General features: G+C 45.9%; 1 protein-coding gene across 3 annotated transcripts in view; it reads right to left on the minus strand.

Moving 5' to 3' along the window:
• Positions 1–2,914: 2,914 nt before the first annotated feature.
• The window catches only part of WASF2 (WASP family member 2), a 66,972-nt gene continuing 42,131 nt past the window's right edge, over positions 2,915–27,755 (minus strand). For 2 of the 3 annotated variants that reach the window (XM_054571816.1, XM_054571815.1), the window contains 8 exons: positions 22,983–23,158; positions 16,914–17,048; positions 16,243–16,396; positions 14,014–14,131; positions 12,862–12,992; positions 10,222–10,374; positions 7,777–8,294; positions 2,915–6,810 (listed from right to left, as the gene is read on the minus strand). In XM_054571816.1, the coding sequence (XP_054427791.1) occupies positions 6,653–6,810; positions 7,777–8,294; positions 10,222–10,374; positions 12,862–12,992; positions 14,014–14,131; positions 16,243–16,396; positions 16,914–17,048; positions 22,983–23,115 (1,500 nt within the window). In that variant the 5' untranslated portion in view covers positions 23,116–23,158 and the 3' untranslated portion in view covers positions 2,915–6,652. Of the gene's footprint in view, positions 6,811–7,776; positions 8,295–10,221; positions 10,375–12,861; positions 12,993–14,013; positions 14,132–16,242; positions 16,397–16,913; positions 17,049–22,982; positions 23,159–26,080; positions 26,258–27,755 lie in introns of all 3 variants that reach the window. The other variant, XM_054571817.1, reaches the window with a different exon arrangement.

The raw sequence follows: 27,755 nt of genomic DNA on the forward strand, positions 1-27,755 counted from the left end.
CACTTCACCTAAATGCACAAATGCAGTCATGTATGTATACAGGCTTGTAAGCACACTTACATGTTACACATGCCTATGAATGTACTAAGTATACTTGCAGGCATGCACGACCATACACATGTGTGAGTGCACATAGTGGGGTCTAGGCATGCATGTACACCCCATTCACATGTGTGTAAATACTTGGATGAACAAGCTACCAGGTGACCGCAGCATAGGGGGAAACCCCTGTAGTCTGCCTCTGGCTTTGCAGAGGAAAAGAAAGCTTAAGTTTGGTGCAGGCTACTCACCGGCATGGGGAGTGGTGGAACCCACCCAGATTCCAAGTTGCCTTTCCTACCTACCTCCATGTTAATGCCTAAGCCTGGGACTTCTTCTGAGCTCCCCTCAGCCTTCATGACTCCCAGACAGACAGGGCAGAGCTTCTAGCTCTAGCCTCTATAGTTCCTATCTCCTTGGCACTGGGCTCAAGCCCATAGGGGGCCCTACTCTCATGTAGGCAGCCTGTGCATTGTTAAGTTTTCTATTGCCATGCCTGATGCCAACGTGCTGTGTGACTTTGGGCAAGTTATTGTGCCTCTCTGTGTCTCATTTCCTCAACTGTAAAATAGGAATAAAAAGCATTGTGTTGGTAATCCTCCAAGGGACTGGTCTGAGGAGTCTGTGGGTCGGGTTCATGTTTATGGATGCTTTGCTCAGGCACATGCATCTGGGGGAGGCGTTAGTTCCCAAGGCAGTGAGATGCCAGAGTGGATGGGCCCGCCTGCATCACCGTGTGCAACTCCTCACTGAATAGGTGAGGAAGCTGAGACCTACAGAGGGGGCAGCAAGGTGGGAGCTTAAAGGCCTGACCTTTGACCTCAGCCAGGTGGTCTGCTCCTCTTTACTAACACAGCGTGTGCACAGTGGCCAAGGTAAGGGAGGAGGTACGGTACTGACAGTCCTATCAGGAGATTTCTTTGGGTGTGAAAGTTGTGTTGTTTTTTTTGTCCTCCAGCTTCAGAACCCCCTGTAGATACCCTCATCCCCTGGGACTGAGGGCCGGCCCATGGTGAGCACCTGAAAATGCTCTCAGCCTTGTGATCTACCGGGGAACTAGCTGACAACCACCCCCAGAACTTAAGAGCCAGATTGCCCTGGCCACTGGGCGGCCAGGAGGGGGCAGTGAGGAACTGGCAGTGCGAAGGGCGGGGTGGCTCTTGAGAACTTTGCCTGCAATTCTGTGTATTCCTGTAACTGTGCACGGATCCGTGTCCTTGTTGGCACAAGAGCAGGGCTCTGTGTGCAGTGTGCAAGTGTTCCTGGGCCTGGGTTCTCAAGTGTGCCTACTGACGTGCGTATTTGTGTATGTGTGCATGAATGCATGCATCTGAACAGGTGTGTGCACATGTACTAAGCTGGGTGTGTCTGTGGGAAGCCCCAGACAGTAACCTAGGGAAAGATCAGGGTACTTTCAACTCTGAAAGTCTACAATAGCTAGGCCTTCACTCCAGACTGCTTGATTTTAAAGCAAAATAAACTGCTACTTGTAAAATTGGGCACCGGGAAGTGAGCAGACAGGAAGGGAAAACCTTTAATATGCTCCTTACAACTAAAGACCATGATTCTGGACGGAGAGGCTCAGAAGGCTGTTTAAACTGCACGGTGAACTGAGTACCAGCTCTGGCTGGACACTCACGTTTGTGACTCTGCTCCTGGCCAGTTACGTGATCTTAGGAGGCAAATTCACTTTACCTCTTTGAACCTGTTTTTTCAAGTGTTAAATGGGGGACCCTTGCCTCATAAAGCTGAAATAAAGTGTATGCAGTTTGGGACAGGTAGTGGTACTCAGTAAACGCTCATTCTTCTCAGGATTAGCCCAAGGGGTGAAGTGACCTGCATAAGGTCATAGTTTCAAGCAGAGAAGCCAGAATTCAAGTTCAGGCTTCCCGCTTCCCAGAATCACATTCCTTCCCTCCAGTTCCCCAGCAAGGGCGGCTCCAGACACCACCATTTTGTCTTCTCCCAGGGCGGGTGTCTGGCTGCCTGTCAGTCACCGGCCTTGGGAAGCCAAGTGCTGACTAAACACAGGCCTGAGCAGGCGGGTGGAGCGAGGGGCTCCACAGGGGCGAGCCGGCTCCCGCGCCCCCTCCCCTGCACCCCCACCTCCAGCAATGAGCTCAGAGTGGCTGGCGCAGCAGTTGCTGACAATTCAAAACTTCTGCTCCCTCTCCTGGGACGCCAGTGGGTGACTCGCTGAAGAGGAGAGACGTGACCAGCAGAGTCACCAACCCTACTCCCGCCCCTCTCCCAGGCCACCTCACTGCTTCTGCTGGCCCTGGAACTGGGTGTCTGTTCATAAGTTACCCCCAGGGACAGTTACCCACAGCAGCTGTGCTCGGAACAACCACAACCGTTGCTTCCTGGGTAGGTCATTTTTGGGGGTCAGAATATAAACCCAGTCCCGTTGCCTGGGAGAGGGGCTTACAGCAGCCTAAACCTTTTATTGGATTTCATTGTAAATCGTTCTATTTAAGGTAAGTTGCTTGGATCTGAGGCAGACAAGATGCCGGCCAGATGTTGGGAGGCAGCATCAGCATTCAGCCTGCACGCCTCTTCTGCCTGACCCAAGAAGTTACCAGCAGCTCATCGCCCCTGGTCCCAACAGGCTCCACTCAGCTGTGGGGGCCTGGGGATCTACGCCTCTAGGTCCCTCAATTTGGGCTTCCTCCTAAATCAAACTGGTTTCCAGCCTTCATTCCCACCTTCAGAACAGGACGCACCATCCACACCCGAGGCCTCCCGCCTTCCAAGGCCTCCCGCCTTCCGAGCCCACCCACACCGGACCTCCTTCCAGAGCTCTGGCCACCACCTGTGACTCTCCATGTTGCTGTTTCTAACCACTTCTCCCATTAAAACACACACACATACACACGCACCCCAGAGGTGGCTGAGTGGCTACAAAGGTTTTATCAAATTATTTAAAATATTGGCTTGTATACAGTTACATGACATCTTTCAGGTCACTGGGGAGCTAATGTGGTACACACAAGCCTGGCAGGGAAGCAAGACCAGGCTGGGAGCCACAGGGCTTTAAAAAACTGGACATCCTTCTGAAGACCTGAGTAGTACGGCAAAGGGAAAGGGGTCACTTTGGGATTTGACCTAAGCCCACTGCTCAGATCTCTAATTGAAGCTCCTTTCCCAACCCTGGGGGAAAGGGACACATTTTCAGACTGTATCCCCACTACGTATGTGCTATGCTCACTCTCTAAAATCTTGATGTGGTGAACACACCTAAGAATCCACTGGAATAGGTCCTTATAAATATGTTTATATCAGAGAAAAGGCACTTTGGGAGCATTATGGCTCACTCTCCTACACGTACATCATTCTAGACAGTAAGTAAAAATTGGTTAGTTTCTCAAGTGAGTTAACTGAGTAAAGTTAATATACATTGTTCCCTAGCACTCACTGAGGCACAGAACAAGGCGTGTCTCTGAGCAACACCTGGTCCCCAGGTCCGCTGGACCCCAGCGGAGCTCAAAGCCTGATGTCCCAAGGAAGGCTGACATGTCTCCTGAGCAAGAGCCCCTGGCCTTGGGCCACTGCCCCATCCCCAGGCCCTCCAGTCAGGTGAGGGGCTGCAGTGGGAGGCACTCTGAGAGCAGAGGGACACGATGGGAATGCTTAAGCAGGGTCACCAAAGCCACAGAGACCTGAATCTGTCCAAGCTGGCACTGCCGAGCCGGAGGATTGGCGCCACGGGAAGAGATTTCACATTAGCCCTGACAACACTGCCTCAGCTCTGCGGCGACATTGGCCAGGGTCGTTTCTGAGGGCACTTGAGCTTCCAAAGGCAAGCGGGAGCTTGGGTTGGCTGCTGAGCTTCCAAGGGATGAAGAGCCTGCCCCCTCCCGGAGGCTGCTCCTTTGGAATGTACTCATCTCATAACCTGGGCAAAGCCCCCAGTCACTTCTGACACTGCCTGTTGGCTGGAAGCTGGGCCCTTGGGCCACAGAAATGGGGGCAGGTCCCCTGGGCTGAGCAAACCAGGAAAGGAGGTGGCTCATTGGCTTCAGTACTTGAGTCCTTACGGGCCCAGTATAAATAATCACTAAACTTTGTATTCTACAAATACAGGATTCCAAAGACACATGATTACCTGCATAGGTCCTTTATCATCTTACAGGGCTCTGGGTTTAAAGAAGCATGGGGGGCGGGGTGCACACATGCATAAGTAGAGCCCAGAGGGCCTCCCAGCTGACTGGGCCCCAGCCCACCCCCCAGCTGAGGAGGCTTCCCAAGGCCGGCTGCTACAAAGCTCCGAGCTTGGCTGCATAGATTTTAATGAGAGCGTCAGGCAGAGCTGTGCTGTTGCTCTCCGGGACTTGCAGATCATTACCAAACCAGCTGTAGGATGAGAACACAGCACATCGAAACCCTAGGAGGTCACTGAGCTAATGATCTAATCCTACCTTCCGCAAGCAGTGCCCCTCCCCACCTCCTCCTGCCCCCAGACCTTTCCATCCTGGACTGTCCATTCCAGAAGCCAGGCCAACACCGCCCCCTTCAAGGTCAGAGTGGCACTGGCTCCCCCCTTTTCCGGAAAAGAGGGGGATGGGGGTAATTCGGTCAAAGCCATTAGGCCCAAACCCTGGCCTGGCCAGGCCCCAGGACTCCTATTTGGGGAACCACTGCCCTCTGCCTGTCTCTCCAGCCACTCCTGGGCTGCAGCCAGGGGCACCTTCCACGGCCATTTTAGGGTTCTGAAAAATGTACCTTCAGCTTCCGAAGTGCAAGGTGGGAAGCAAGGGAGGGGCACACACAGCCTGGTGTGCTCAGCACCAGAGCCAGGTGCTGGCCCTGTGCCAGAGACACCTGACCTGGGGAGAGGGAGGAGGGCACACTCCGGAGCAGTCCCAACAGGAGGGCGTGCTGGCCCTACAAGCTCAGTCTCGGCCCTAGTTCAAGGAAAAAAAGGCAGAGGGGGAGCATTCAGCCAGGGCACAGCGGCAGTACCCATGATTACACACTCTCCTCAAGCCGGAGGGGTTTATGAAGGCTTTGGCAATTACTATAACCATTTGCTGTGCTGGGTAGAGACAGATCCTGTTTCTCTTTGTTTCAGGGCTCTGAAAGCAGGAGAAGCCAGGAGAAGCCGGTTTCTGCATAAGAGGCTGCACAATAGTTAGGGCAGAAGAGAAGAAGCCTCACTGCCGGCCAAAGCTGACCAGTTTTTTTTCTGAATAATAGCACCTGTGTATTAGCTCTGGGAAAAAGGGGGAGGGAGGGAGGGAGGGAACATCACTGTGTGTAGTGAGGAGGGGAGCTGGAAACAAGACCCAGAGTCCCTCTGCTTTTCAGTCCTCCTCACGGCTGCCAGGCCCCCCAGGCAGCTACCTGCAGTGGCTGCCAGCTTGAGGGACTGAAGTTTCTACAGTTGGCAGAACCTATGCTTAAATTGGGGAAATAAAAGGGGGAGGAGTTGCAGAGGAATTGAAAACAGCACCTGTCAAAGCTGCCCACCCCCTCCCTTCTCTCACTACCTCTAGTCCCCCAGAAGGGCAGCTCCCAACGCCATGTGGTTGGCTGGTGATAGCAAAGGGGAAGCACAGAATTACAAGAGGCTACATACAAGGGTCTGAGCAGCACCGACAGGCCTGGCACAGGCCCTGAGTTCTCCCGCTGGGACCTCACCAAGGTGAGGTCTGGGGCAGCAGAGTCAAGGCTGCTCTGCCCAGGCTCCAGTAGGTGCCCACTATTTGGTCCCAGAAAGCACAGGTGACTTGGAATCAGAAACCCGGGGCTCTAGCCTTGTCACGATCCAACTGCGTGACCTTGAGCAAGTCAGTTCCCATCCCTAGACTTCAGCATCATTAAAAAGGTGGGACCCAACTGGCCCACTGTTCTTCCAGTCCTGCAGTTCCAGGTCTAGTTTGGTCATGGGTATTAGAGGTCATAACTGGGCTATGGTGCCCAGAGGCACCTGAGGGAGAGGAAGGGGCATTTAAAGGACACTCAACCCCCACCCTCAGGCAGCCTGGGAGGGAGGCGGCCACCTCAGTCTTCCGAAAGGCATCATTTCTAGGCAGAAAGGTTGAGACTTTTTTTAGGGGCATGATGGCTCCTGGAATAAAGGGATGCAAATACAGAAACAGCCTAGCAAAAGGCAGCCTCACTCTGCTGACCAGGGCCGAAGGGTGTGGCAACCTGGCTGCTGGGGCATGTGGCCTGCTCAGTGCATGGGAAAGGGGCCAGCTGTGTCCATGCAGGCTTTAGGACCAGAGGGGGCTGGCATTATTCAAAGTAGCTGAGGGCAAGGATTTTGAGCGAAGACCACAGTTGAAAATGGCTTTTAGGGAAAGGCACCAACTCCAATTTAAGCCCACTCAAAAGGATCAGCTTTGGGGTTTTCCCTTCTCTTCAATATGCAACAGTCACTTGAAGGGAAGAGGGAATATCTCAGGGGCCCCGTGGGGCCTGACTATGGGAGGTGGAAAATACATGCTGATTTGGAGGGAGCACTTTGATATATCTTTGGTAGCTTCAGGGAAGGCTTTGGCCCCTTGGAATTCTTTTTTTCTCCTCCCTTTCCCCCCCATGGGACTGTTGGGGCAGGCGTCAAAGAAGGCAGGTAGAAAGAAAAGAGGTGGGCAGAAGGCAGAAAGAGTTAATCCGACCAGTCGTCCTCATCAAACTCAGAGGAGTCATCTTCTGAGTCACTGTACTCAACAGCAATGCGACGTGACAAGATGGTGGCCACGTCGTTGCCCACAACATCCCTCTTCTCTTGTTCCTGCTGTTCTTCAACCTTGCGCAGCTGAAAGCCTGGTGGAAGAGAGGGAAGGGTCATTAAGAAGGTGAGTCAATCTCAGACTCTCTCCAGGACTGAGGGAGGGGGAAATGGCCACTGGCCGGTAGCATACAGGAAAGGACAGCAAAAAAGAACCCTCAGAAAAGGAAGTAGCAGGAAAAAATAAAAACCAAGGTTTATGAAATGGTAGCACTGGTGCAACAGGTGAGTCTGAAAGAAAGCCTGCCATCCTTCCCTGTTTCAAACTCTCAGGCTGGTAAGGACGGAACCTCTCATGAGGCTCCAAGTGGGAACAGGCCATCAGAGCCCCCCGAGCGGGCACACGGTTGGCCTGACTCTTCGACTGCCACTGAGCTCAGCTGCCCTAGGTAGTCTCCTCTAGACAACGCTTCTGTTCCTTGAGGATCACAGACAGAGGAAACCACTCTAGCCCCTGAGCACCAGACCTGGCCTCTGACAGAAAGACAGTAAATGCTCCATGAGGGTGAGATAATGATGAGGGAAAGGAGGAAGGAGGGGAGAAAAGGAGACAAAAGAGGGACAGCGACCGGGGACAAAAAGGGGAGAAGGGGAAGGGTGAGAAAGAGGGAAAGAGGGTAAAAAGGAAGGATGTGAAAGGCAAAAAAGTGAAGGACAAGGAGTGACTGAGTTCAGCTGAAGAAGTACCTTTCAGGGCAGTGATTCTTGTTTTTCTCTGGGGCACGAAAAGGATGCAAAGAGACACAAAGCAAAAGTTTTCGAGTTCAAAGATCCCAGGTCACGAATTCTTTACTTAAACCAGGGTGGAAAGAAATCTAAATGCCTGTATTTTTAGGGTAAAGTCTTTCTTCAGGCTGATCTGAGGCCTGAAGTCCCAGTCTCTCTCCATCCAATGAAAGCTATTCCCTGGGAAGGGCACAGGCCCCTCACCCACCCTCCAATCAGCCATCCAGCCGCAGAAAGACAATGCTTCATGGTCCCGGACCACCACTGGGCTTTACCTTGACGGATGGCTGAAAGCAGGTCGCTGCGGGCATCGCTCACAGGAGGCAAGGAGGACTTGGACTTGGGTGTATCAGAGAGCGGCGGCGGCGGTGCAGCAGGCTGCCCGTCTGCACCAGTGTAAATGAGAGGAGGCGGCCCGGGAGGAGGGGGAGGAGGGGGAGGAGGGGGCGCTCCTCCTGTTGGTTGGGATAAGGGAAGTGGTGGCAGAGTTGGGTAGTCAGCTGCCGGCGGTGGGGGAGGAGGTGGAGGGGCAGCAAAATCAGGGTGAGGTGGGAAAGAGGGTGGTGAAGGTGGCGGTGGGGTCACTGGGGATCCAAATCCTCCAGGTGGTGGTGGAGGTGGGACATTTATCATTGGAGGTGGAGGCGGAGGGGCGGAGGGTGGAGCAAAGCCGGGTTTGGGGCCCGGGGGAGTGCCCAGAGGAGGAGCTGGTGGGGGATGGCTTGGGCTGACCAAACTGGATCTTTTGGGTCCAGCCAAGGCAGACCCCCTTTGGTTGTTGTCCGCTGGGTAGCTAAAAGGACAAAGAAAAAAGACCCACCGTTACTTTCAGGATGCAAATATCCACCTATAGGTAAGCCAGTCTATAAGCCTAGATTCATTTTGGTTGGCTGTATCATTTCATTTGGGCTCACATGGAAAGGAAAACCTGGAAATGGTCAGAACAGACCAACAATGAAATGCGCAGCCTTGTAAGGTAATGAGCTTCCCATCAGCAGAGGAGTCTAAACAGAAATTGGGAAAAACTACCTGAAGAAGTAGAAAAGGGCTGGCCAAGATCATCTCCTAGGTACCTCTCAAACCTTTCCCCTCTCCAAGAAAAGGTACTCTCCTGAACCCTCCCTCTAAAAGGAACAGTTAGGTTTTTAAATTTAAAAAAAAATATTTATTTATTTTTAGAGAGAGGGAAAGGGAAGGAAAAAAACATCAATGTGTGAGAGACACATCAATTGGCTGCCTCCTGCAAGCCCCCAACTGGGGACCTGGCCTGCAACCCAGGCATGTGCCCTGACCAGGAATCGAACCAGTGACCTTCTCGTCTGCAGGACAACGCCCAAACCACTGGACCACTCCAGCCAGGGCAGGAACAGTCAGTTTAATCCAGGAGCCAGGAGTAGGAAGGCCTGCAAGAAAGAACTACCACCCACCCACCCTCTGTTCCTCAGGCTACTGACATTCACAAGATCTTATGAGGGCAGGTAACCCAAGCCAAGGTGACCAAACCTGAATGAGATACAGATTTAGGCAAAGGTATTTTCAGTGTTCATGTGTAAAAACTTGAGAAAGAATGGAGGGTCTGAGGGTCAGCAGAGACAGGAAATGAATGTGCCACCAGACTTGAGCTGGGCTGAGAGAGTAAGGTGCACCTCTCCTGGGTCAGGTATGGTCAGCTGCAAGGTCTCAGGCCCTGTGTGAGGCTGAGAGCTTTTTTCTCCACCTTTGTATCTGCCCCACACTAACAGCTACTCCTTAGGAAAGCATCCATCTTAGAATTTTCCACAGACCTTCAAGCCTTAGCTGCAACTGACACGACAACCGGCAGGAAGCGATTTGAGAGGCAGAAGATTTGGGATTAGTGGTTTCAAGAGCCAAGAAAAATGGGTCTGGGGGTAGGAGGGATGCTTAGAGTATTGCTTTAGGTTTCCATCTGAGGGACCCTCAACATATCCAATCTCTGATAGAACAGTGTCCAAGGAGAACGGTGTACCTGGCACCAGAAATTTAAAAGTAACTGTGAGGAAACTGAAATTCGAACACTCCTAACGGCCCTTGTCAGCCATTACTTGCTAACTCTGTCCCTGTATACTTCTGCCAGGGACACTGACAAATATCAAAATAAACAGATTCTAAGTTTCATCTCTCTTTTCCCTTTGTTTCTTTCTTTCTGGAGAGTCTATCCAACAGTGAAATGAACCAGAAGCAACAGGAGAAAAAGGTGACTGTCTGCTAGGTTCCTAGATAATTGGACAAGGTGTCATAAATATTTCATGGATAGTAAATTATACCACTTCAATTCATGCTGAGTTAAAGCTAAGTAAAATACAAGAGATAAGTTTGGTGACGTCTGTTTTTTCAGGTATAGATAGTAGTAAAGAACACAGGCTCTGTAGTCACTGAGCTGCTTTCCAATCAGTTGGACTCTGCCTCTTACAGGCCCTGTGACCTTACGTAAGTTCATTGACCTCTCTGAGTCTTGCCATTTACTCCTCTGTAAAATGGGTACCTATCTCAAGAGGGCTCTTGTGGGAATTTAATACCATATATACTGTTTGGTATAATGCCTGGCACCTTACAAACACTTGATAAATATTAATTACTTCTATCATCTAGAGAGATTTGCCTGAAGTCATTTCAGCGGTCCTGGCCTGGATTTGGAATGCTGGTTTTGTTCTTCAGTTTTTTAACCACCCAGAGTAGATGGAAAAGGTATCGCCATTTACCTGAATTCTGCTGGCGGTGGAGGCAAGCTGTCCTCAGAGAAGGAAGAAGGCGGAGAAGCGGAGTCTGACTGTGGTGGTGGTGGGTAGTTGCTTGCATCCATATTTTCAACAGAGCCGATGCTGCCGTTCTGGTACACCAAGGTGGGCGGATACCTGACAACGAACCCAATGCGAAAACTGTCATTTAAAATGTCAGAGTGATGCTCTTCTTAAAAGACCCCTCAAAAATGTATATGACACAAAAACTATTAGAGAGAAATAAAGTAAGTATATTCCCCATATAGTTTTTGTTATACTAAAATTTTATTCTCGGACTAATATTCCATTGTTACCATCTCCCAGGTATTTCTGCTGGACTGTTTGTAGGAATAGGATTTAACCTAGATTATCAAAACTATGCTGTTCTTTTCTCAATGTTGGCTTTGTCAAAAACCCAGCAGTTCTGCCATGGCCAGTGTGGCTCAGAGGTAGGAATACCATCCTGTATGCCAAAAGGTCACAGGTTCAATCCCGGATAAGGCACATACTTAACCTAGGGTGCAGGTTTGGTCTCCAGTTGGGGCGTGTATCGGAGGCAACTGATCTATGTTTCTTTCTCACATTGATATTTCTCTCTCTCCCCCTCTTCATCTCTCTCTAAAATCAATGAATATACCCTCAGGTGAGGATTAAAAACAAAAACAAACAAAAAACCCCCAGCAGTTCTTTTCAATTCTCTCCCAAATGTTAGGAGCAGCCTATACCCAAATCCCAACGTCTGTCTTGTGGCAAAGGGCAAAGCCAAGCCCCAAGGCTAGTGAGCTATAAACGTGACTGGCACACAGCTTGATTTGGAGGTCGGCAAGCCTCTGGAAAGCTCAAAGGCCAAGGCGGCATTTGACTGCAAAACCAAACCAAACTGAGGACAAATGCAAGGTGCTGCGTGGTAGTTATACATGGTCTCTTTGTCAGGACTCCTACCTATAACAAAACGAGCTGCCAATTAAAGTAGGGTGCTAAGGTGTGGTGCTAGGGTTTGCCTCATGAAAACCTGCTCCTCAGAGCACTGGGCCTTGGGTGAATTTGCTCTGGGTGAACAACAACAAACCTCTAAACAAGCAAAAAAAAAAAAAAAAAAAAAAAAAAAAGCAAAAATCAATCAATCAATCAATCAATCAATCAATCAAAAAAACCCCTCACCAAGCAGCAGCTCCAAAATGTGGCCTGTCCTGCCCCCACCCCCTTCTTTCCACTGTTGGGTTCTGAGGAACACATTTGAAAAAGACCCCAGAGAGAAGAGAGCTGGAGGGAACTAACTGAATCAAATGATGCTCTGATGTGGAAAATCCCTGAGGCCTGGAGCCCTATAGGCCTGGCACATCTCTTTACGGGTCTGCCAACAAGCATGTCCAGGTAGAGAGCCATGCAGCCCAATTCCACATCTCTCTGACAACAGGGAAATGGGAGGCAAAGCCCTTATTTTCACTATTCCCAATCTACAAAAAAATTTTAAAGATTAAAAATAATTTAAAAAAAACAACCCCACAAAATAGTTGGCATATACTAAATATGCAAGCTTCTGGCCTTAGAGTCACTGAACCTATGACAAGGACCTGTCTGAACAGGATGGGACACCACAGAATAAAACGGCCCTTTTACTGGGAGGTGAAGGTAACGGAGGTACCCTCAGGGCTGACTTTCCCATAGAGAGAAAGGTTCGTTTTTCCTTTCACCATCTTCATAACTCTCTAAAACAAATCTCTTAATCCAGGAAGAACGAGTGTCAGAAGTGTCAAGATTTTTAAAAGTCAAGATTTTCATGGTAGAGTTATTTCTAAAAGCAAGAACAACTCAACTCTTTCCTTTTATCATTCCTAGACACCCGGCATCGGCTGGCATGGTTCTCTGACAGCCAGGATGCAATGTATTTAGGGGAAAAACCAGGGCGACATTCACACCAAGCAGTCGTGGTGACTTGACTTTGAATGTCACACAGGTTGGACACTAGGATGAGCATCAAACCGAGCTTTAAACCATTCCCCGCCCCCTGCCTTTAGACCTCTAGTGTGATCTGGAATTGGGAAACGGGGTCAGACTGACGTCTACTATTTCTCTATGGAGATATATAGCCTCAATACCGGCTGAGCGACCTTTCCCACACTGCCTCCGAGGTCTGCTTTCAGTCCCTTGGCCAGCCTCTCTCTGGAGACTGACAAAGGCCGACTGAAAAGTTGCTTTGGTGATGCACACAAATTCTCTGCCTGGCCCTCCCCGCTCTTGTGAAAGACCCAGCTCTTTGGCGCTACCTTCAAATCAATGCTCTGGTGGTGAAGGGCTCCCAAGACCACTTTTCTTTCCTTTCCAGTCTTTCCTTTGAGGCCCTTAGACAACCAGTGTCTGGCAGAGTCCAGGCACTAGAGGCCATGGACTTTCTTTTCCAGACCACTTTGGTCACCTCATTTAAACTGCTGAATCTTGACTTATTTAGCAAATTTTAATCACCAGATGGATGCACTTTAAAGTAGCTGATTAACAATGGTATTGATCTAAGCCATAGAGCCAGACTTCAGGGGTTGTGAAAGGTGTTAATACCAAAGCTGTCAGAGTGACGTTTCCAGCCCCTTCAAAGGATGCTACCAACAGTACAAAAGCATCACCTACCCAGAAGGCCCCAGCTTTTCTTTGGATTCCACAAATTCTTGTCCCATCTTCATTTTCTCCCACTCTTCTTTACGTGTCTTGATTTTACGTGGGTTTACGTTCCCTCTATTTGGATTATCTTTCTTTTCTTTCTATAATGAAAAGAAAGAGATGATCCGTTGTAAAACATTTTCCAAAGTTCTCTACTGTTCCATCCACCTTCATGGACGCACCCCCAAGAAATGATTTGCATATAGAAATGAGAGAATTTATAGAATTACTGGGTTTCAAGTGACATAGAAGTCACCTAATCCAAACCACCTTCTGGGCTTAAACACATTCACTCAATTCCATCCTCAAACACCTCTAGTGATGGGAAACCTACTACCTTTCTGAGTAATTCATTCATGTTTTTGAGCAGCTCTAATTGTTAGGAAGTTAGTAAAGAGCTCCTTGTTTCTGGCTCTGCCACAAAGGTTAGTCAAGAGAAATGAAAAGTAATGACAGCTGTAGATATCTGAGGCAGATATAAGGAAATAGTTAAAACAAAACAAAACAACCAATGAGGGATTCTTCAGTCTGTGTAGCTGCACTGGCCCCTGGCACTCTCTTGGGCCTCCTGTCAGCCATGCTAATGGTATTGTGAGGTTGCAACTGGTAGGTCACATATGCTTATACACATCACTGGGATTCTAAGGTGAGAGGAGCATCCCCTGAAACTAGGCCTATGTCCCTCCCCCGCCCCGCCCACCAGTAGTGAAGGTGTTAAAGTGCTCCTGTTGCAAATCAAACACTGTAGGGCCTTGGGCTGATCTCTGAGAAATGAGCTGCAAAACTGGCAGGGAAGGGACTAGCCTAGCTTGAATGTCCAGCAGAGTCAGGTGCAAATTGCAAGAGAAATAAATGGTGAATAGAAAAGTCAATTTCTAAAACTCAGCCTGAATATACTCAATTGTTAATAGCGCTGGGGGGAACCAATGCATTTTTGGTGTGATTTATACTTTCATCTTGGTTGTGCTTGGAGTGGACACTTTTTTTTTTTAAAGAGTTTCACCTGGCATCTAAGCAAGCAGCTACTTGCAATGATTACTTCACATGAGGCTGGCTTCCTTTTTATCCCCCCTCCACAATCGTGCCTACTGATGTGTAGAACAGAGGCCCCTTTCCCCTCACCCTATGCTTCCTCTTCTCTTTCATGATATCCTTGGTGTCCTGCAGCATCTTCTCCTTCCAAAGATCAAAGAAGTACGAAGGGTCTGTGTAGAATTTGAGTGCCTCTTTCCCATCGTCCCTGGGATAGAAATGAAGATAAGTAGCTGTCAGTAGACAGATGAGCTCCTAACCAAATCCAATATTCCAAATACCTACCAGTTAGCAGTTTTTACACTAAGGAATCAAGAAGTCATTCAAATTGATTGCATACTTCCTCTCCCGTACCAGCATTCCGATGCCCCTTGAATGCCACCCCTTTATTTATCTGGCTTTTAAAGAACCTCAGCCTTACTTTCAATTCCTGGTAGAGGAATTTGCATGGTCAGGACAAAGAATGGGCTACAGCAGCAGGGATCCTGATTATTTCTAATGATCTGCATGGCCACAGCCATCTCTGAGAATATCCAGATAGCCTGGCACATCAGAGGGGGTTTCTGCCACTGGTTCTGTGTCTCCGCACCAATTCCCCTGGCCCCTTTATACATCATGTGCGGCTTCCCACCCACCTGAAACGTGTGCACACATGTGTAGATTCACATGTGTACATATGTATATAGACACACATCAATGTGTACATGTGGGCAGCTATTATTCTTCTGTGAAAAGAGATAACCATAGCACTCCACCTTCTTGCTCTCTTCTAGCATAGCTCAGCCTCTGCCCCCAGCCCCCCAACCACCAGAGGACCCCATTGAGAAAATGGCCAGATGTTTTATGACAAACCGCAAGATTTAATTGCCATTTCTTAGTGGCTGTGACAGAATAGAATGAGTGTTAAGTTAAGGTAGCAGTTATCTGCTAGACTCAATGATAATGGTCAGAATCCTGCACTTTGGCACAAGTCTCTCTCACTTTCCAGAAAGCATGTGCTTAGGGGTGGACATTTATTTAACGCTAGTCTGAACTAAAAAGAATTGGAAAGGCAATTCTATGCCCTGGCTTCCAATCCTATCACAACATACAGAAAGCATTTCTAAATCAAACACTCATGATTTTTATATGAAATCTTGTTGATTTAGCCACACCTCTGCTCATTTCTGTTGGGCCAAATTCAGATAATTGAAAGGAGAAGTTTAAAAAGGAAAATACCATTACCTAAAAAATAAACTTGTTTTATATGTTATCCTATCCTACAACACCCTACCATACTCCCTTCGATATTAATCAATGTCTACTCCCTTCTGCCCCACAAGTCCTCTACCCAAATCCAACTAAATGATAGAGGCTGCAGAGTCAAATCTCTGTCCCACTATGCCAGCTGGCCCCTTTGAAAGCCAAGAGACATAATTTCACACAATAATAATATAGAATAGATGCTATATACTTTCCTGGTATCTGTGTGAGAAGCTACCATGCTCCCATTCCCTGGATCGGGGAGGTGTCCTTGAATCCTGCCCTCCCACCCCGCCACGCTCTACTTTGCTGTATACCCATGTATCACAGAACATATCTGCCTCCAGCTATATGTAATTACTTTTTACCTGTTCCAAAGATATTTATGGATGCAAGTAAGATAAATATTCGCTTTCTGCCCCCCACTCAGTGGTTATCTGCAGGACGATAACACTACCAGACCATTAGAGGGGAAGGGCTTAAAGGTGTCTACATGCCTTTTTTAAATCCAGACAGCAGTGTAGGTCCTTTCAGAGGAGAATGCTGAAAGGATGTTCAAAAAGTGAACAATACTCATTTGGAAGAATGCCAGTCACTCCTCAAGACTTGGAAGGACCCTCAGGGCCCTAAGCAGCCAGTCCACAAGGCTGGCCCCACTAACACGCCCAAACATCTGGTAACCCAGTGGTTTCTGGGTAAGTGGGAGCCTTGCTAGAATGTTGCCCCTGGGATGCATGCTATAGGACTGTCTTATAACAAAGTCCTTTTGGTTCTATAGTAACTAAATTCCTTGGAAGGAATCCAAGATGGACCTGGCTACACCAAATTAAACTCTGCAGCATGCAGTACTATAGCAAACTTTCAATATATATTACGTTTACCAGGAATTTCAGAAACCCGACAATTATAAGTGACAATGTTTATGTGGTAAATGTTAGCTTCTGCTGCCACAAGCAACTCTGGGGTAGGTAGTAAGCTTTTTTATACAATTCTCTGATGTAAACAATATCTTTAAATAAAAAGACAATCTAATATTGTTAACCACAGGCCAAAGAAAGGAGAAGCTGGCCAGATTACCTGTAAGGGGTAAGATTGTTGAGAGGCGGAGGAGCATCACAGGTGTTATACGTTTCCAAGACAGGTACTGGGAGAGAGTTTCTGTCAAAAAGCTTCTGGTCTTGAATGGTAGAGCTTCGGAAGGCCTTTCGGGTGTTGATTCCTTGTAGGGACACTGAGAGGAGATGGGAGGCATTAGAAAATGGACGACAGGCTGTTTGAGCAAACACTGAGTCACACCAGTCGGAGAGGCCTCAGCTGCTACATTTCTTGGCTGCGGCTGTCTGCAGCCAGGTTTTTTTCTCTGCCTCTGGGGAAGCCCCACAAGGCTGTCAGCAGCCCAGCCATTTCACGACTGAACAAAATGAGGCAACACAAAGGTTTACTATGTGGCTAGATCTAGCAGGCCTCTCCTGAGGAGAAATGAATCTTCCAAGTACTTTTATGGTAGCAAAGTAAGACTGGGGGAGGGGGAACTTGAGAAGAGGGAATTGGGGGAATGGGAGAGAGGGAGTGTGGGGGAGTGTGGTTGAGCTAGAAAGGTTTCTCTATACCACCCAGACTTGTGTCATTTCAAAGCAGAACTCCATAGGTCTCTGTGATTTCTCCCTTCACTTTTCTTTATAAATCAGGAAAAAAATTCTAAGCAACTGCTCGACAGAGCCTGCAAATGCTGAGCTCAGCTTCCTTACCTTCTTCTTCCTTGGGATCCAGCTGAGTGACTTTAACTTGTAGGCGGTCAACCCTCTCAGCAAGGGAGCTTACCCGAGAGGCAAAGGTGTTTGCCTGAGTAAAGAGCTCTCCAAAAATGTCCTCTGCATATTTACCTGAAAGAACAGAGAAACCAAGGCATCAGTGGGTAAAAGTGACATAAATGGTCAGAAAAACTGGCTATTAAAGATCGCATTCTTCACCTCCCCATCCTCCACCTCAGGATGGTTTGGGTTATATGCAGGTGCTTGCTCTTGGAGATGGAGACAGATCCTCCATAGCTTGGACACTCTGTTTATGTTCTATAACTAAGGGTCTTGTTGGAAAACTCTGAACAGTCACAAACCTCAAAGCAGGCTGAACAGAACGGTGTAATACAAAAACTGAATCCTAGAAGGGTAGACAATATGTCTACATATTTGTCTATAGCCCTAAGCCCCTTGCTACTTTGTAAAATGGTTCTGGAAAACAGATTGGTAGTTAGAAGGACCTTCTAGGTGTCTACAATTAACATGGAAAATAAGAAATTACACCCTCAGTGGAGCCTAAAAAGTACACTGAACAACCATGACAAGTAATGGTATCTTCGAGGAGCCTTGACCTAACTTATCAGCAACTCACAGCAGAGACATACAACCTCTAAGGGATGAAAAGCTTATTTTATGTTTAATAATCTACAACTCTGAAACTCTTGCTCTAGGTTACAGCCCTTCAAATCTACATCTCAGGGAAAAAGTGAGAAGCCGAACCTCCCTGAAAAACAACATACCAGTGGTCTCTTTCCACAATGTCCTGTTTTTTTGTGTGCTTTTTTTTGTTTTTAGAAAAAGAAGAGTTCCGTAGATTTCTGTATTTTCAACCCTGGAATGCAGGGAGAATTTGCAGCCAAAGAAACATAAGAGCAATTTGATGCTACCTTCACATTGTCATTCCAAGCCACAAAGCACATTCTTGCTAGGAATGAAAAGTGGTTCATACAAACAAATATACCATCTGAGTTTTTTACTTGCACGGTGAAGGCAGGCTTAAGTGATTGTGCTCAACCGAAAGATAATTTCTTTGAGAACTATTTAAAGTGGGCTCTGATTTTTAGCTTCCAAACTTCATTTATGCTTAGTCCACACTTGAAAGGAAAAAAATTAGTCCAAAAGGCCAAAACTGCACCTTCAGGGTGAACTGCAGCTCACCTTCCCAGTGTAACCTGGAGAATGAGGATAAGACCAATCAACTGCGTATTTTGAATCGGTGGTAAATTTAGTCAATAAGGAGTTCCTAATCAGGGAAAGAAGTAAGCCTTTGCATACTGAATGGTTTTGTCATCGAAAGAGCCATCGGAAGCTCCTGGGCTCAAAGGACTCAAATTGGCTAATGAGCTGCATTTCTACTCTGCAGGCTGAGGATCCTATCTGATCCCTGTCTGTAATATGGAGACATTCCTGTAAAAACCGCACTGTATCGTGCTCATCTGGGTAATGGGAAACTATCAGTGTAAAGTTAAAGCAGAGAAACACACGACACTATGTGGGGAAAAGAAACCAAACTCAAAAATATCTGTTGCCCATCCAGCTATTCTGGAGGAAAAGAAAAACCCAAATTAACTTACTTTTAGGACACCAAGAGAGTGCCCAGGACTTCCTGCTCCCTCAGTGAAGGGAGCAGTGATAGTGGGCGTAGAGGCTTACTGTGGCACAGTGGTTTTCAAGATAAAAATCTTACAAAGAAACCCAACATACAAAAACGGTAACACTGAGAGTACTATTTGAAGAGAAAGTGAGGTGGTGTGAAGGTTTCTCCACTGTTACATCACATCAGGCCCTAGGCATACTTAGAACTACATGATGATATATGGAAGAAGAAGTGGATTTCAAACCATAAAATATGGATTTAAGTCTCAGTTCTTTCTATTTACACCTGTGTGCTCTTCAGCGAATCACAACCTCTCAGCTTCAGTTTCCTCATCTGTAAAACAAGGATGACTGTATCTACCTCACCAAGTTGTCACAGGATTAAATGAGCTAAAAATATAAGCTGTTACAATGAGATTCTTCCTTATATTGCTCAACCATATCGAATGACTTTTAAGAGTGGGAATAACTAAATATCCCAAGTTGTATGCTTAGAGAAAATTTTAAATGTAATTCTAGTCAGTAATTTGATAGTCCCTATTCTTCAAGTACTAAAAATTACTCAGACCTTAGGAGAACACCAGAGTGCCTTGTTTAGAGTTAAATTTCACTCATTCAGATTACCAAGGTAAATCCACTATCACAATGGGACATTCATAACAGATATCACATTTTGCAAAATATTTTGGACGCAATAATCAATTTTTTCCCTTTGCAGTAGAACTCTTCAAACAAAATCTTATGTTGAACTAGAAAAGGTAAAACTGATTTTAAAAAATGTGAAGCTACTCTTTCTGAAGTCTGAGTGGGAGCCTTGGAGCTCCCCCGCAATGGCATGGCCCCACTACACTTGGTTAGAAAACCCAATATCATAGCATGATTTCTTAATGAGCCAAGTGGGGGTTCTAGTCTCCTAGGTGGTCAAAAGTGCTGGCTGGCTGGCTGTGCCTTTATTTCCTAAGATATGGCAACCTGATATGTGAAATACCAATCTTACTGCACTAAGAGAAAATAAGAATTCTGGATATGCTATCACAAAGCCACCCGCAGCTGTGGAATTTTTAGTTTTGTGCTTTATCCATCCCATAATCACACCTTCCCTACTAGACTGAGCACTTCTGGTTACAGTACGATGCGCTGAGGCCAAGATCATGAGCTTGAAGCATGTGTGAGCCCATAAGCCTATTCCTGTGTCCCTCTCTGCTAGATGAAACCATAGCATCTTTCAAAACCTGGTTCAAATGTACCCTTTTCTATGCAGCCTTCCATGACCCTCTCTATTCCCACCTGGGCTCCCACTCCCTAGAGACAGCCTTCATTCCTTCCTTTTCTATATTCACTGTGTACCAACAGCATGAAATGGTAAAGAAAATACAGGCATGAATCATTCAACAAACATTTACTGAACTTCAAGAATACATGATTTCTGCCTTCCAAGAACTTTTAATTTAAGAGATATAGATAATTTTCATTAGAACATGGTAGGCAATAATATATGCATGTATATTATTGCATGTAAGTGCTCAGAGGAGCGCTTAGTCCAATTTGGAGGAGGAAATCCCTAAGCTGGGCCTTAATGCTCAGCTACAAGGATGGCAAGGGCTCTCCAGGCAGGGGACCAGCAGAGGCACGGCATGGAGGTGTGAGAGTATGCTCTGAGAGGAGCCATAAGTAGTTGATAATTCATTGTTTCTTCTTCCCTTTTTCCCCCTCTCTCTTTTTTCCTTTTAAAGGAATCTTTTTAAAAGACTATAAAATGGGAGCAGATGGATTGCAGAAAATGAGGCTGGAAAGGAAGGCAGGTCTTGAAGGGTCTTGAATGCCAGGCCAAGGAACTTAGATAATTCCACAGTGAGGAACATGGGAGATGGCTAACATCTGTACTCTTAGTTTAAAAACACTCTGAATTACAAAAGTCAGCATAGCCTTAACTTGTAAACATTCAAATAACTCAGAATTATAAAAATAAAAAGTGAGATTTGCATTGTGGGCAGACCACTGTGACAGGGGTATAGGTTCAAGATTTATAAGATATTTAAGTTTCTAGATTTAAGGGGGTTGATCAGGAAAAGCAAGGCCAGAGGGAGGCTAGGGTAATAGTTTAGGAGAGAGTCAACAAAGGCCTGAACCAGGGCCTGAATGACAGAGACAGAGAGTAGGGGACTGAGAAATCCTTAGGAAGTCTGACTCGTCTCTCACTGGCTATTGTCTCTTCAGGCCAGTTACTTATTTTTCTGAGCTTTCATTTCTTCATCTGAAAAATGGGAATACCACCACCTACCCTAACAGAATTACTGAGAGGATTAAATGAGATAATCTATGCCAAGGTCCTATGTAAACCTGGCATGAAGTAGGAAATCAACAAACGTGAGGCTCCCTTCTCATCCTCTCCCCATTCTCCCCTGAAAAATTATTTATTTCTGTTTCCTCTGGTGGATTATAAGATGCTGGAAAACACAGACCATTTCTTGCTTTCTTTTTCTTTTTTTTTAATTTCTTGATTATAGAGCAAGAGGAAGAGAGAGGGAGGGAGGGAAGGAGGGGGAGAGGGGAAAAGAGAGGGGAGAGGGAGAAAAACATCAATTTGTTGTTCCACTTATTTATGCACTCATTGGTTGATTCTTGTATGTGCCCTGACTGGGGATCGAACCCACAACCTTGATATATCTGGATGATGCTTTAACCAACTAATCAACTGAGCTACCTGGCCAGGGGCAGAAACCATTTCCTATTACCACTGTATCCCCCCCCAGCATCTGGCACATAAAATATGTTCAATCCATGTTTATAGGATGAATAAAGGGTCAGTTAGCTCCATGATGTGAGGAAATCTTGTTTCTGTAGGCACAAGCTGACCCTGCCCTCAGACCAGCTTCCTTAAGATAGAAGTGGTCTGATCACAAGTGGAAGAGTGAGCAATGGCATCCATCACCACTACCCGGAAAAAACACCTGAGAGAGAGCATAACTCCTGCTGAGTGAGAATAAGAAGCATCATTAGCTAGATGTCCTTTGTCTTATGGAGAAGGAACCAGCGTGTGATTGACTTCCACCCATTTGGCCTTCTCAGGGTGACAGAGGCAGAAATGATGCTTTTAAGAAGCAGCGAGGCTCTCTGCGGCCTTCATGTGCTTCCTTGTCAGCCGCGCTGCTGCTGCACCACTGCCAATGTCCCTGTGTGCGCGACAGCCATGCACAGGGCTTCACTTTTTCGTGACGCCCATCCAGGTTTCCTTAAGCCCTGGAGCAACCAACATGGTCTCTGAGCTAGGTGAAGGCTTAGGAATCTTGGACCCCATACATCATCTGGTCACTGAGTTCTGTCTCCTCGGGCCCCTATTTTAAAGGCAGGGTCTATTACCATCTGGGGGGATGCAGGCTTCCTTGATATTCCATTGCCTTCACTAAGGGCAGTGATGCGATAGCAGAGGTGAATGTCTGAAATAATTCACACCAAGACGCCTTTGCTAAGGAAGATCACTAAAACGGCATTTTGACAGAAGTTCTTATGGGGAGCTGGAGTGGCACCAGACAAATGCACAGCCTATCCAAGCATCTGCCCTTCCCATATCTCAACTTCAAGCAAACAAAGTCAGCTTGATTCAGAATGAAATCCAAACCACATGCATGTACCCCACCGAAGGCAGTCTCATTCATTCTTGCCAATTAAAAAAAAAATTACAGTTAAGCTGGCTTTCCCTCAGCTCCAAAACAGACTGGGCTACTCCCCCATCTTCCTCCTAAAGAAGAATGGCTACAGCTACAATTTGTGTCACTGTGTGCTCACGCAGCTTGCAAAACTCCCAATACCTCAGAGACTGCAGAAGTAATTTGTACCCTGAACTTGGACCTGGGGGCTTGCAGCACAATTAAATGTGTACCAGGGTAGACAAGTCAGCCCGAATCTGAGTGCATGTTTGCTTTACTCCTCTTTGGGAGGAAAGGTTGTGGGGGGGGGGGGCGGTGTGTGCAGCAGAACGTCGGGTAGATAAAGACCTACTGGCACATTTGAGGCCTCAACAAAAGTCAGGCTACATCGAACAGCTCGTGTAATTACAGACACATTCCCTACCCCAAGATACTGTTCTGTGAACCTCCCACTTTACACACGGAGAATTCTGCTCTGTCATTCCATCTGCAGTTTCTGCTGCAGCCCTTCCTGCCACCCTTCCCACAGATTTCTTCTGAAGCAGGTGGAGAGGGAGGTGGAGGGAGCCTAGAGGGTGGTGGCAGATGAAGAAAGGGTTGAGGGGAAGAATCTGTACCAAAAAGGAGCCTCTCTTTGGGGAAAGGGGGGTGGGATGCATTTTTGCATTACCTAGGGAAGGCAGATGGGGGAGAAATAGGAACACGGGAGGAGAGGGAAACTAAATAAAGAGCACCAACGACCCCTGAGGGCAAAGCACAGGCTCTCTGCGGCACTCACTCAGGCTGCCCAGCTGTCGGATGACATTTGCCAGGCTGATGTTGGTCACGCATTCCAGCTCCTCGCTTCTAACGCTAGGCAACGTCTGACGGCACAGGTGCCTTGGCTCGATGTTCCTCGTTACTAACGGCATGGTGGACCTGCTTCAGGCAATGTTCTAAATGATGAAAAACAACCTAAAAAAGAAATAACAGGAAAGTATTACTCAACCACAAATTCCAGGCACATAGGGCTGTGTGAGTCTTTTTCTCTTTTGTCTTGCTCTGATCTAAAACAGCTTTAAAAAACCTTCTCTTTCTCTCTTTTTTAAGACCTACCCTCTATTCCTCTGCTCCCCTCCCCCCTTAAAGAAGGCATGCTAGACAAGTTTAGAAATTCTGAACTGGTGACTGCTGGCTGAGGTACCACAGGCAGCATAAAAACCCTAAAAACCTTAAAATAACAACTATGCTCCAACCAACAAGAATCTACAGAGGCAAGGAGGCCTGTTCAGAGAACTTCCCATTCAGCAGATTCTAGATGGTACAGATCCTGTCCTTGGGGTGTCCATATAAGCGGGACAGAGCAGATTCCAGATGATCAACTATAAGGATCAAAAAAGAGCTTCTGTCATCTGATAATTTCCACAATGAAATTAAGTTGCTAATAGTGATTCTATTGATCTACATCAGGACATAACTGCTCCAGTTCTTCCCTAATGGATGACTGTTAATGTACAACTAAATACTAGCTTCCGGCATCTATTAACACTACTAAAGTTTAGTCTGTAAATTGACAGAAAGAGTATCAAGGAAAATTTTACATGTTCAATGTCAGACATGATGCTGAGCAAACTGTGCTTTAAGATTCCTTAGTCCTTTCTCTTCCACCAACAACTCCCTCTCTCTCTCCCATCTGGTCTAACACACCTGGGCCAAAAGGCTCTTGAGACAGCAGGAAGTGTCTGGAGCAGATCCGGAAACCTTCTAGTTACTGTTTCTTCTCCTGTCAGCTGAACCCCTTCCCCTAGGAAATCCCCCAGCACTTCAGGTTCATGCTGAGCTATTGTTTTAGAGTTAATTATCAAATTCCTAGCTTTACAAGGATAGGAGTGGGTTTTAGTCTCAACAAAATGGATATGACTACAGCCAAGGCACACTGGGCTATGGGCCTGTTTCCCTCTCTTGTGAAACTAAAGATATCCAAAACATCTAGTGATTTCCGTCTTAGGGAAAATGGCAGACTCACTTCAAATAAAAAAAAGACGAAACATTAAGGTAACACACCCAAATCCCCAATATTCCAAACTCTTCTTAAGCAACAACAACAACAAAAAAGCAAAACAGAGGTTTACTTACATCAAATCTTATAACACCAGTTCATCACCAAAAGTTGACTATGAATACAAAATGCTTAAACCAAGCTAAATATCAGAGATCTTAAAAGTGAACCAATATAGTATCAGACCAAAAGTTTTTTTAAAAACCCTTCAGCCTCCAAGAAGGAGTAGAACCCTTTTGAACAGACTGCTCCTTGTTATGGACATTCTGATCTGCTAAGAATAAAAATAAAACAGGAAGCCAGCAGCTTGGGGAACAAGATTTCCTGTCACCAAGAGCAACAGCCCAAGAACCAAGAGAATCAGCTGTCTGCTCATAACTTTGAACCTCCCTTTAATAGGCACTGTGTGGCAGCTGTGCCTATCTTTGGGGTGCAGAGGTGTTTCCTGAATATTTGTCTACTGTCTAAGGAAATAATTTTCATTCCGTTCCTCTGCTAAGTTCCCCTTTGACTCAACAGGTTTTCTAACCCAAACTCTGGACTTTCCCTTCCAGTCTAACTCTTCTCCTCTTTTACTTAATGTAAAGGGTATAAGGTACTAAGATGCAATCTTTAGTTACTAATGGTGAAGAGAGAGTTTAGAACAGCAAAGAAGAAAGGAGGTTACAAATAAAAGAAGCTCACAGGGCTCTCTATACACCATCCTGGGGATGCCCTGAGACTCCCATTATTTCAAGCTTTATGAAAGAACCAGACATTCAAAGGTGCAGCCAGAGATGACTGAAAGCAGCCACTGTGGCTCCCCCCATTAGAAATAATTTCAGTCTTGTTCCAGCTTCTCAGAGGAGCTAAAGGGGCCAGATCTCCTTGAAATTCTGTGTTGAATGTGACCACTGACAGGGCATTCCAGAAGTTCTCTCTGAACACCTAATAGAAACTGGATTCCAGATGGCTAGGTAAATGCCAGATTAGGGCGGCAGGGGTGGGGAGCAACTTCTAAGGCCTTGTTACTTTATCATTGCTGCTTTCCCAAATGATGTGGATAAGCAGACACAAATGAAGTCAACTCTATGTCATCTGGGTGGGGTTCAATTTTCAATAGCAAGATGGCTTCCTCTTGCCAAAAAAGCCAGTTCCTATAACCAGCTAAAGAGTATTCAAGAAATGACAGTATGTCAAGGCCCTGGCCTGGTAGCTCAGATGGTCAGAGCATTGTCCCAACATGCCAGGGTTGCAGGTTTGATCTCTAGTCAAGGCACATAAAAGAATCAGCCTGTGGATGCATAAATAAGTGAAAGAACAAATTGATGTTTCTCTCTGTCCTTTCCTTTCTCTCTCTAAAATAAAAAAATTAAAATATGACAATATGCCAATAACCATTAAGATAAACAATTAGAAAAGTGTATCTGCTATTAAAATCTCACTTAATGTTTCAGAGCCACCAAAGAGAGAGAAAAGATTCCCTGCTATGTGGGATTTGCCTGCATCACTGCTCATCTTTGTTTTGGATAATCAAGGTTAGTTACATTTTGCATAGGAAGTATGGAATCAGGCCCTGACCTCCATGGCTCAGTGCTTTGGGTGTATTCCTGCAAAGCAAAGGGTCACCAATTTCAATTCCTGGCTGGGGCACATTCCTGGGTTGCAGGCCTGGTCACTGGTTGGGGCACATGCAAGAGGCAACCAACCAATTGATGTTCCTCTTGCACATCGATGGTTTTCTCTCTTTAAAAATAAATAAATAAAATCTTTAAAAAAAAAAAAAAGAAAGAAAATGAAGTATGGAGTTACCAAAGATCTTAACTACAATAGTATTTGACCAAGAAAAAAAATGTTACCTTCTGGTGAAGATAAACTTAGAAATGAGCAAAGCTTCTAGGCTCTTGACTCTCTCAGCTTCAAGTTGTAGAGCTGAGATATAGTGGGTTAGTACACTAACACCTGAAGCTGTGTGATCTTGGGCAATTTTCCTCGATACTAAATAGTATAATATATATAAAATGTCCATTACAGAGCTAAAGAGAAAAAAGAAAAGAAAAGGTAGTTATTTGTAGTTCATGAACCCTGGGCAAATCTTCATGGAAAACCAATTTTATTCCCTGATAAATATTTTAAAACACTTTTAACCCTGGATTTATTATGTTGTAGAATGCAATAGTCACATACATTTAAAGATGAAATCCCAGACTTCAATGAAATTTGGTGGGTTTTTTCCTGGAGGTTGCTCCAAGTCACGCTTCTGGACATACTAAAGAACATATATTCCTTCTCTCTTCCACCCTTTCCTACTGGGTTCCTCATCTGACCCACAGAACAACAACAACAAAAAAAACACACACACAAACTATTAGAGTGACTATTTTCTCAATTCTCCTCAAGATTGTTCATAACTACCACCATTCTAGACGTAGTGGCAAAAAGTTAATACATTTACATACAATGGATGCCTAATGGCATCAGGGTTTAATTCTCTCATGGAAATCCAGTTGAGCAATGCTCCTCTATCACCAGTAGTCATTTACTGAAAAATTTGTGGAGCACTGGGTGTTGAGGAACCACTGAATTAAGGAAGTTAACATGGTCAAATTTGCATTTTAGGCAAATCATTCTAACAGAAGCAAAGAATTTCTCCTTCGGCAGGAGAATGCTGGAGGTAGGAAGACCAGCTGGGAAACTCACACAGCCTAAGAAGGAGACAATAGAAATGGAGAGACCCACCATAGCTTGCAAATATGAACTGAGAAACCGAAGACAGGTTACAGGGGTGAGTCCTGCTATCAAAACTCCTGATAGTTTTGTACAATTATACTCAAGAAGTGATAAAATGTAGGTTTATTTATTAAAAGTTTCATGGAAAAAGCTAAATGCTAGTGTCAGTTACAGAAATGAAGAGAAAGTGAAGAAAACCAAGAAAGGAGTGATTCTTAACTGATAAAAGTTTTGAATACATAGAATATAGAATTCCCTGTCTTAATAGAATCAATAAAGTTCTTTTTCAGTTATATTTTAACTTTGTTAAGGAAAGTATATGATATAGTGATATTTGCTAATTTGGAGATTTGAGAAGGTCTTGCCTTGGGGGATGTTACACAGGAAAGGAATTAAATTAGAACTACTGAGAAGGTAAGTTATAGGGAAACAGATTTCAATGCAGTTAGTTTCTTTTAGTTGGAGCTGTTCTCTCTTTACAAATTATGATTTCCCCTGTATCATCCTCTGGGTGACCAGTTATCAGGCATGTTGAAGGAGACATTCCTAGACTGTAAGAAGATGCTGATGTTGACAGGTCAGACTGGATGGCTTCTACAGTGCCTTCTAAATCAAAGATGAAACAGTTCTCACTCTGGGCTAGTTTTCTCATCTGCAAAATAAAGGGACTAAACTAGATAATCTTTAAGAAGCCCTAAAATTCCTGGATTTGCTTCTACCTAAGCTGCCATAACCTCCTCACTTGGCCAACATCCACTTGCATTCTGAACACAAAGCCAGAAGCAGGTCTTCTCCAGGTCTAGA

Source organism: Pteronotus mesoamericanus, unplaced genomic scaffold (genome assembly GCF_021234165.1).
Source record: "Pteronotus mesoamericanus isolate MK-2021 breed Mesoamerican mustached bat unplaced genomic scaffold, CSHL_Meso_final contig_221, whole genome shotgun sequence".
Classification (NCBI taxonomy): Eukaryota; Metazoa; Chordata; class Mammalia; order Chiroptera; family Mormoopidae; genus Pteronotus; species Pteronotus mesoamericanus.